This window comes from Arachis ipaensis, chromosome B8, assembly GCF_059453495.1.
Source record: "Arachis ipaensis isolate K30076 ecotype BB chromosome B8, ASM5945349v1, whole genome shotgun sequence".
Lineage (NCBI taxonomy): Eukaryota > Viridiplantae > Streptophyta > Magnoliopsida > Fabales > Fabaceae > Arachis > Arachis ipaensis.
This window is the reverse complement of record NC_142443.1, coordinates 21,265,323-21,276,398: the sequence shown is the minus strand read 5'-3', so window position 1 is coordinate 21,276,398 and position 11,076 is coordinate 21,265,323. Positions and strand designations below refer to the sequence as shown.

The 11,076-nt window shown below is 34.3% G+C and overlaps 1 protein-coding gene across 1 annotated transcript; it reads left to right on the top strand.

The window, feature by feature from the left end:
* Positions 1 to 1,763: 1,763 nt before the first annotated feature.
* Positions 1,764 to 5,802, top strand: LOC107610680 (G-type lectin S-receptor-like serine/threonine-protein kinase At4g27290). The gene is made up of 8 exons (XM_088496086.1): positions 1,764 to 1,984; positions 2,062 to 3,350; positions 3,484 to 3,624; positions 4,079 to 4,239; positions 4,481 to 4,691; positions 4,794 to 5,031; positions 5,126 to 5,276; positions 5,378 to 5,802. The coding sequence occupies exons 2-8, from the start codon at positions 2,099 to 2,101 to the stop codon at positions 5,681 to 5,683; spliced, it is 2,460 nt and encodes an 819-aa protein (XP_088352212.1). The 5' UTR covers positions 1,764 to 1,984; positions 2,062 to 2,098; the 3' UTR covers positions 5,684 to 5,802.
* The last annotated feature ends 5,274 nt before the right edge of the window (positions 5,803 to 11,076 follow it).

Sequence of the window (11,076 nt, the reverse complement as noted above, 5' to 3'; positions counted from 1 at the left end):
TTTGGTTGAGGACAACCGTGACCCATAATTTTCTTGTTGCCCAATGACTAAATTACTAACCTAGCCGCAAATAATCAAATATATAACATCGGTCAATCTAATCGAAAATAAAATAATAAATTAATATCAGTCAACATTTCCCTGGTTGACCGGAACTGTCAAGTTTTTCTTCCTTGTCCGTAGTCCATAGCCTTTCTGTACGATAATTTAGTAATTTACTGAGAAACATGTTTTCATATATGGAATGGAATAGTATCGTAGGAATTCTAACCGGCTAATATTTTTTTTTTTACTTTTGTCTTATATTTTAATCAATATTAAACCTTTTTTTTTAGATTTTTTATGATATTTTTTAAATTGATAAGTCAATGAGTAAATTGTCACGGAATTTTATTCAAAAGTTAATTATAGACTATTAAATAATTATAATATTACCTACGTAAAACGAAATTTAAACCCCAACTTTTAATATGGATCATCTAACTTTTTTTTTCAATAAATATTTTTTTTCTATTTTAATGAAAAATCTTTCTAAAGTTTAGTTAGTTGAAACTTAAAGTTAGTTGTTTATGTCTTGGTGAAAACAAGGAAAAAAGATCATTGAGAGATAATATAACATCTTAATAGAGTGCTTTTAGAGTATTATTTTTTTTATTTTTAAAAAATAAATTGATTTATAATTGAAATCTGTATTAGAATTGATTGATAAAATAAAATTATTATCACTTGAGAGGTATGGTATCATCTTAATAAAAAATAATAAAATTTTATCGTTCAAAAGATTATGTTGATAAAATAATTAAAAATAATATAAAATTCTAACTAAACTAAAATTAAGTATTGAAAGGATAAATTTTATTTTTAATTTTAAATTATTATTTATAATATATAGTATCACAAATATTTATATTATTTTATAAAATTTAAAATAAAATTTAAATTAGATCCAGTATTAGAGATGTTCTAATAAGTAATAATATAGAATATATACAAGATCTGTTTCAGAGTTGAGAGTAATAAATGATACACTCATCACTTTATAAAAGAACTTCTTAAGATTTAAATATCCAATCTTGTGAGTCACCAAAAAAAAAAATATCCAATCTTGTGGATAAAGTTCGCTGATGACTTAGTACATTCTTGCAAGACTAACAAGTAAAATAAAAGTTAGCGTTTGGTGGAGAGACAAAGATGGAAAGACTGAGACTAAGAGACAGAGACTAAGACACAGGAATTGAAATAAATTTTAGTATTTTATTTAGTGCAAAATAGGAGACAGAAATTGAAACAAGAATGAAACTCTAATTTAATTTGCACAAAGGGTAAAATTGGAATTAATTAATTGAAATGAAAGTATTTTAGGTATAAAATGTCATTAAAGTTTCAGTCTCTATCTCTAAAAATTTTAGTCCCCTATGTCCCTACTTTTTAGAGGTACTGAAATACTGAAATTTTAGAAACAGAGACAGAAATTTTAGTACCAGTCTCTGAACTAACAAACACGATACTGAGTCTCAGTTTCTCGGTCTCTGTCTCAGTATCTCAAAACAAACGCTACCTAAGAAAGGTCAAGCTCAAATACCTTAAATTGAAAATAGTACAACATTTCAACGCATACGTGGTTGATTTAATTAAATTTCATGAGTATCCAACTATATTTTTCTATAAGTTACTTGTACATAAATAGTTGAGTCTAAAAATTACAAATGGGAGCGGTAAATAAGCATACCCATGGATATTTATTATTTTTATGTATGAACTTGGAAGTATAAACATAATATCGTTAGAAAGTTTTACACTATCAACACAAGCTTCCATTCTCTACTTTCCATGTCCAAAGAAGATTGTGTAAGTTGTTCTCTCTAGAAGGAATTCATGTCTGAAAGCTAACTCACATGAATTTTTTTTATCATTATTCATGTACTGCGCCTGTTATCATAAACCTGAAAAGGAAAAGATGCCATGAATGTCAATCTTTTACAAGGTATGGCCGTGATATCTTATAGCGTACAGCATCGTTATAGTATACAGTCACTTAACTCTTTTTCTGCTTTTTCATAGATATTATTGACACTGTCAAGAAGAATATAAACGATTGATGGAAGCCTTTAGCCTTCTCCTGTTATGCTTCTCTCTGCTGAATTTAATACCATTTTGTGCTCCAAGAGACACAATTAACACACTGCAATCTATCAGTGATGGTGAGACATTAGTTTCAGCAGATGAAACCTTTGCATTGGGATTCTTCAGCCCTGGAACTTCCAAGAACCGTTATGTTGGAATTTGGTATAACAAAGATCCAAAAAAGGCAATAGTATGGGTTGCAAACAGAGAAACACCCCTCACTGACTCCTCAGGGGTTTTGAAGGTCAACACCACCGGAATTCTAGTCCTTCTTGATAGTAATAATAGTCTTATCTGGTCATCCAACACGACAGGATCGGCACGAAGTCCGGTTGCAAAGCTTTTGAATTCTGGGAATTTTGTTGTGCAGGATGACAGCAATAGCGACACGGAAGATTTTGTGTGGCAAAGTTTTGCCTATCCAGGCGACACAATCTTGCCTGGACAGAAGTTGGGAAGAAACTTAGCTACAGGACTAAATCGGAGGGCAACATCATGGAAAAGCTCTGATGATCCTTCTCCAGGTAGCTTTAGCTATCAAGTCGAGATTGATGGATATCCGCAATTAGTATTAAGAGATGGCACAACAAAAAGATTTCGTTTTGGATCATGGAATGGTATTCAGTTTAGTGGGGGACCACAGTTGAAAAATGACTCTGTATTTAGATTTAGCATAATTTCTGATGAGGAAGAAACATACAGTGTATTTTGGCTTGTTGATAGTTCAGTGCATCAAAGGGTTCAGATAACATCGGACGGATTCTGCCAGCGGGCGAGTTGGAGTGCTGGAAATACAGGTTGGACCAGAATTTCGCACTTACCGGTGGATTACTGTGATTACTATGGAAACTGTGGAGCATATGCTAGTTGTGATACAACCAGGTTTCCCATGTGTAATTGCTTGGATGGATTTGTGCAGAATACAACTGATTCATCAAGTGGTTGTGTTAGGAGAACTTCATTGAGTTGCAATCATTCAGATGGGTTTGTGAAGTTTTCGGGGCTAAAGTTACCAGACACTGAAGGGACACGGTTTAATAGAAGCATGAGACTTGAGGATTGTAGGATCTTGTGCTGGAACGATTGCTCTTGTATGGCTTATGCAGCTTTGGATGTCAGCAAAGGGCCAAATGGTTGTTTACTTTGGTTTGGTAATCTGATAGATATGAAAGTGATGAATGCATCTGTTGAAGATATTTATATAAAGATGGCAGGGAAAGAAGTAGGTACTATACTTCGGAATTTTTCTTCCCTTTTGCATTTTTTCCCCTTAAATATTTGTTTCATACTTTTTTATTCTCACTATTTCCTCTGTTTTTTAAATTTTCTATTTTTTTTTTTTAAATGAACATTTTGCAGAAGCAATTGAACAAAATAGATCAACGAAGTCCAAGAAACGGAAGCAAAAGATTATCATTGCCGTAAGCTGTGTGTTATCTTTTGGAATTTTGATCCTATGCTTGGCCTTCATAATCTATGGATGGAAGAAGTATCACAAAGGTAATTAAGCAATCTTAATTATGTGATTCTTGGATTCTTATATAAATTATCCAAACTGTTAGTTACAGATTAGGATAAGTTTAACCTATGATCAAGACATATGTTCTTTGTCCAAGAAGCTTAACTTTGGTTTGTCACATGACAAAATTATCTTGTCCCCATGGTTTCGTTATATCTCTCATTTGAAATGTGGTTAATCTGTAATAACTAATAAGCATCATCCACCCTATATAAAAATCTCAACAGAGAACTAACTAACTAGTAATGTTAATCAGTAATGGTGGTCTTGTACTTGTTGACAATGGTAGAAAAGTAATGTTGGTAGTTCTATTTACATCTATCATTTTTTTTTTAAATTATTGGGAAAGAGCAGAAGTTATAATAGCATGGAAAAATGAGCTTATTAGACATTTTTGTTTCTTTTTTCTTTAACTCATTAGATGCTACTTTGCAGGAAAGATAAAAGAAGAAACAGAATCAGGTGCAATAAATAGTCACCATGATGAGGATGATCTGGAACTGCCCTTATTTGATATGTGCACAATTACTTCTGCAACAAGTAATTTTTCAAGTGACAATATACTAGGGACAGGTGGTTTTGGATCAGTTTATAAGGTAATCTAATGGAAAAAAAAGTATGATCCCTTTGTCTTGAAAGCATAATATTCTTGATCAAGTTTGTTCTTGTCAATATGTAGCAGATCTCACCTTTGTATAGTAAAACAAAAGGAAAAAAAAAATCTTACAACTAGATTACTCAATACTTCAATAACTCTGCTGAAATGATAAAATTGAAGCAAATATATGTCAAGTTAAATATGTATATTTTGTAGCTTACAATGGTTACAATTTCTAGGGTATCTTGGAAAATGGACGGGAAATAGCTGTCAAGAGACTTTCACAAAATTCAAGCCAAGGACTCCAAGAGTTCAAAAATGAAGTTATGCATATTGCCAAACTTCAGCACAGAAATTTAGTGAAGCTATTAGGGTATTGCATTCAAGCAGGGGAGAGAATATTGATTTATGAATTTATGCGCAACAAAAGCTTGGACTTCTTTATATTTGGTTTGATTCCCTTGAGCCATACTCTTCCTTTTATTTAAAAAAGATTACATATTGTTCAGAACCTCATCAGAAAATTAGTCCAACTCATTTTCTTTTAAACAGATTGTGAGAAGGGAAAGCTTCTAGACTGGCCAAAGCGTTTTCTTATTATTAATGGAATTGTTAGGGGTCTTCTCTATCTTCATCAAGATTCAAGACATAGAATAGTTCATAGAGATCTTAAGGCTGGAAATATTTTGTTAGATGACGAATTGAATCCTAGAATTTCAGACTTTGGACTAGCAAGAAGCTTTGTAGGAAATGAAAACCAAGCAAATACAAGGCACATTGTTGGAACTTAGTAAGTGGCTAATTATATGACATGTAGAGAGGAATATAAAATGAAAGCAATAGCTTTTTCTTGATTCAAATTTGTTTGTTCATGTTTTACACAGCGGCTATCTGTCACCGGAGTACATAGTTGATGGGATATACTCAACAAAATCTGATGTCTACAGCTTCGGAGTACTGGTGTTAGAGATAGTTAGCGGGAAGAGAAACAGAGGATTCATCCATATTGATCACAATTTTAATCTGCTTGGGCATGTAAGCATAAGTGTTTTGTTTGTCCTCCATATTCATTTATAGTTTCCAACCAAATAGCATCATCCTAACTTTTGTACTTATTGAAATATATACAAATGCAGGCATGGACACTTTTCTCAGAAGGCAAGTGCTTACAAATAGTCGATCCATCTATCAAAGACTCTATTGATTTGCCAGAAGTCCTAAGATCAATTCATGTTGGTCTGCTATGCGTGCAACTAAATTCCGAGGATCGACCAAGCATGTCGTGTGTGCTTACGATGCTGAGTAGTGAATGGGCATTGCCTCAGCCAAAGAAGCCAGGGTTCTTTATTGAGAGAGATGTGGTTGGTAACCGTTCTTCGTCAAGCAACAATAAACTACTGTCTGTTAATAATCTAACAGCTACTCAGGTCTGTCCCCGATAGATTTTGATTCAAAATTGATAGGTTCATAGATTATCACAATGATAAGCCAATTCAATATACAATAATAATTAATAAATAAATATAGCATTTCATGACATAGAGAAGTGTTTAGTCCTTTTTTTTGAAAAGAAAGAGCTCAACACAATACTGTGGAGCAGTCAATCAGCTAACAACCAAAATAAAGAAAAATAGTAACAACAAAATTCAAGTAAGAGTAGAACAATATAAAATCCCCCTGTCATCTCCGGCATTGCCATCAACAACAAAAGGGGTCTACACCACTCCACTCGTTATGGCTCAACACAGTCATGTGAGTGATATCTTCAACACCTTTGTTCCTGTTCTGAAATATCCTTCTATTTCTCTCCAGCCAGATGTTCCAAACAATCGCACAAAAGCATCTCAGTCGTTGTTCTTTATCCTCCCTCCTCCTTGGTCCCTCTGTCCAGCTCAGAAAATGTTCTCGCATTGACCCTGAAATAGACCATTGTTGTCCAAACATCGCTAACCAAGCACTCCACACCTGCCAAGTAAATTCACAGCATACAAACAAGTGGTGCACATGCTCCACATACTTATTACATAGAACACAGATGTTGTCGTCCTGGTTAATGATCCCCAAACGGCTTAACCGTTCTTTTGTATTCACCCTACCTAGCAGGACAAACCAAGCAAATAGTTCCACTCTAGGTGGAACTAACCCTTTCCAGATGGTTTTTGTAAAACTGTAGCTTGTCACCTCCTCCGGTAGTATCGCCTCCTGCAAAACCTTAACAAATGAGTTAGTTGTATAAACTCCTTGTCTGTCATATTTCCATACTACCCTATCCTCTCTGTTAACAACTAGTTGCACAGGTCTCAATGTCTCATGTAATTGACCCAGTAGTTCCAACTCCCATTGAAAGAGCTCTCTCCTCCATTGGAAGTTCCAAATCCATTCTAACCCGTCCCAAAACCCACAGTCCCCTATAACAGATCCACATTGGTTTGAAACAGAGAATAACCTGGGGAATCGTTCTTTTAGAGGCCCACAAAGCAACCAAATATCTTCCCAAAAACGTGTACGGCGCCCATCCCCAACCTCCATAGACAAACCCGTAACCATCTTATCCCTTATCTGATCATTCGTTATATGTAGCTGGCAGATATCCTTCCACAGTCCCCCTCTAGTAGGTAACACTTGAGTTGACAGCATCTCTTGAGGATTCAGATTATAGCAGGAACAAACCACCTTCTTCCACAGCGGGCAATCCTCCTTAGCAAACCGCCACCACCACTTAAATAACATAGCTGTGTTCCGAACCATAGCATCCCCAACTCCCAACCCTCCTAGTTTTTTCGGGGTCTGCACCACTTCCCATTTGACTAATGCCATTCCATTACTACCATCCTCCTTACTCCACAAGAACCTTCTTTGTAGTGAGATCAATTTCTCAGCAACAGCTTTCGGCAGCTTGAACAAACTCAAATAATACACAGGCAGACTATTCAAGACTGATTTTATCAGAACCAACTTCCCAGCCTTATTCAGAAGTTTAGCTTTCCATAGACTGAGCTTCTCCTCTACTCTGTCTAATATAGGCTTCCAGGTCTTCACTAACCTCGGATTTGCACCTAAGGGAATACCTAGGTATTTAACTGGAAGGGTCTCACCTTTACACCCCAACAACTGGCACATATTCCTGATCCACTGTTCTTCACAGTTTATCGGAATCAAGCTCGACTTTTCAAAATTGATGCTGAGGCCTGACATCAACTCAAAGCATCTCAATAGCCGCTTGTAATTCTTGATAGTGTCCTCCTCCGGTGGGCAGAATAGAATCGTATCATCAGCAAACTGAAGGTGTGACAGCGCTACACTATCTCTGCCAATCAACAAAGGTGATATATGCCCACCCCTGACTGCCTCTCCCACTTTAGTCCTTTTATATGATGCATTGATTTCGTTATAATCTATATATTGTCATTATCTAGGCGTTATATATATACATAGTTAATAGCTTTATCATACTATAAAAATATTATAAAATCTAAGTAAACTCATATATCTTGATTTTTAGTTTTTTCTCGCGCGGATTTAAATCTAGTTAAGTTAAAATTGAAAAGAGAGATATACTTTATTTCATAATAAAATTACATCTACAATGAAATGCTAATATAACAGAATTATAAGCAATCTATATGTCATTACCTATATATAAAATGAATTTGGTATCAATTTTTATATGATATAAATATGAAAAAGTATGAAAAGACAATGAATTTAGTGTATAATGTGTACAATAAAGGTAAAAAGGAAATTAAAATAAGATAATTAATTAATTATTTAATTCAAATTTTAAAATTTGAAAAATTAGGAAGCATTCACAGTATTATTCCTAATCTTACCGTAACTTCCAATTCACGCCCTCGCCATCATGGTGACCACATTCTCCCGCCGCCGCTTCTGTTCACGGCCACAGTACTACCGCCGCTGCTGTTAAGGAGTCCACACCGCTGTAGCCGTTTCTATTTCGCGACCACATTCTCCCATTGCCGCTGCTATTCACGAGCCCCGAACTGCTGCTGTTTTCGATCCATTAGGGGGAGGGTGCCGCGGCTGAAGGCTAGTGAATAGAGAATTGATTGAACCAAGGAAATTGTTGGGAAGTCGATATGGAATGTTCATACGGGAAGGAGGATCTTTTGCACCATCTTCATGTGTCACTCATAATACATATGGTACGGACGTCAACATTGTTACCGCTGCCGCCCAGCCTCTCCGCGAATGTCCGATCGCGCCGCACCAGCCTGGACAGCCTCTTTCGCGCTGCCCACCCGCCGCCGGCCGTGCAGCCTCCCCCGGTGCCAGTTTGATCATGGTTGCTTCTTCTGTTCATTCATCTTCTTCTTATTCTATTTTAATGGACAGTTTAGGATGGTTATTTTAGTAGGTATGCGGATAATTATTTTAATTCTTGTGTGGATGATTATTTTGATTGGATTGGGTTTAGTTATATATAATTAAAATATGTTAGATGTTCAATTCATTGAGTATGTTGATGATTATTTTTATCTTTAAGTAGATGATTATTTTTATTAGAGGTGAAGTAGGATGATTATTGATAAAGATGGGGTGGCAGCCGGTTGAGAAAGAAGATGATATTAGAGTGAAATGCTTTGTTAAATTAGGGTTTGGGATGGTTATTTTTTTGAAATAACTAATTGAATTTTTTGAAAATTTGAAATTTGATGTGAAATAATTGAATGAAAATTTTTAATTTAAAATAATCTGTAAATTGTTTTTTATTATTTATTTTTATTGGGCTAAATAACCGGTCTATTGTACACATTGGCAATATTCTTCATTGTAGAATGCTTCAAAAGGATTTACATTAAATCTCAATAATAAAATTTTTACAGAATTTATAAATGTGAAGTAATTCTTTTTCTTTAAATTAGTTTTTAAGGTAAATTGGACCACTCAATTCTAATATGATATTAGAGTTTAACTTATGTAATAATCTAATTGGGACACCTACTTATTAGGAATCATACTTACAAATTTCGTGCTCCAAATTCGTTTCTGTAATAGACAAAAGTGCTGAAGTGGACTAGAAGAGATTATATGTAGAATTGTAGATTGTTTTTATTTCTCTTTATAGTAATTGAAAATAGATTTAGAAGAATTGATTCATGATGACTATATATATTTCAACACAAGTTTCTTGATCATCTTATTTTTAGAACCCACATTTGCTTTGAGCACGTGAGAGCTGGTTGACCGATTGTTGCAGTAACTGTTTGAAAGAAGCAATGTTCATAGTAGTATACTAAGTTAACTTGTGCAGTAGTAAGTTTATACAAATAACAATATATATAATTAATAACTACATAAAAATTTTAAAATATAATTAAATGGATGTCTAAAATTATCCTAACTTTATAATTAATTATAACATGGGTTATCAAATTTGAATAATTTTACCTATCTAACCTCCAATATGCTGTCTGTGACATCATTGATTGAGCATGTTCTGTTATTACTTGGAAAAGAACTTTCATCAATCATTTCTCTTTCTGTGAAGAATCCAGACATTTTAGGTGGAGGTAGTGTGGATTCACTACTCAACATTTGAACGACAGATGACATGGTTGGCCTGTCATCTAGACCTTTTTGCACACAAAGCAGTCCCACATGAATTGATCTTAGCATTGAAGATAAATTTGACGTATATCTTATTGGAGCATAAATTATTTCGTACCCTTTGTCTTCCATAAATAATTTCCATGCCTGCATATATATTTTGCAAAGCTTGTGGTTAAGATTAGAAGCATATATAACAAAAGTGAGTATTAAAATTCAGTTACTCACTTACATGTACTAGAAGATTGAAGTTATGATCTTGATGAGTGAATCCTCTATTTCTACTCCTACTCACTATTTCTAACACCAATACACCAAAACTGAATACATCGGATTTCGTTGAGTAAACTCCATCAATTATGTACTCGGGTGATAAATATCCGCTGCGCATACCCAACCAAAGGAAAAAGAAAAAGAAAGAAAAAGGGTAAAAAAACAAAAAAACCTATAGTCAAGTCATCATACATACCCATATTAATAATAAGCAAAGCATAAGAAACTTACTAAGTTCCAAAAGCATATTAGTTTAGTTCTCTCCAAAACTTCTAACTAGTCCAAATGTCATGCCTCGAACTAAGTCATATGATTGACGTTTAAAGGATAAGTCCATCGACAAGTTAATCGACCAAATTATTAGAAAAATAGATAAAATCTCTTCTACTCTAAAATCATACCAACATGAATATTATTTTTCTGTATCAATAATAAACATTCATTTCTAAAGACAATAATAGCAGCATATTCCAAATATATCAACAACTAAACATGTCAAAAGTCGTATCATATATATTAAGTTGATAACTAAAGTATATAGTTAAATCCACACGTCTTACATAACCAAGTCATAATTAATATCTAAACAATTCGAGATTCAAAATTGATGGTTTCAATGGCAAAGAGAAGGGGGGTTGAATCTTAGCCCACTTTTTGCTTGCTAACACTTGCTGGACTTAGAGGAGACTTTTTTGTTTTTAGCTCGTCCCTAGCCACGAGACTTTTTCATTTTGTCTCGTCACTTGGCACGAGACATTTTTGATTTTTGCTCCTGTGCAGTAGAAAACAGAAATGAAGTAGGAGAGAAGGAACATTACACCAAGATATATCCTGGTTCAGCTGCTAAGTGCAGTGCAGCCTACATCCAGTCTCCATCACAACAATGATGGAATTTCACTATAATCAACTTGATTACAAACTGTAAAGTGCTAACCCAACTTACAAGGGGATTCCCACAGAATCATGAAACACAACATAGATGAACAAAGGAACT

Coding starts and splice junctions, on each gene's coding strand:
- LOC107610680 (XM_088496086.1), top strand. CDS start 2,099: ATGGAAGCCTTTAGCCTTCTCCTGTTATGCTTCTCTCTGCTGAATTTA. Junction 5,032..5,125: donor AGGCACATTGTTGGAACTTA/GTAAGTGGCTAA, acceptor TGTTTTACACAG/CGGCTATCTGTCACCGGAGT. Junction 5,277..5,377: donor ATTTTAATCTGCTTGGGCAT/GTAAGCATAAGT, acceptor ATACAAATGCAG/GCATGGACACTTTTCTCAGA.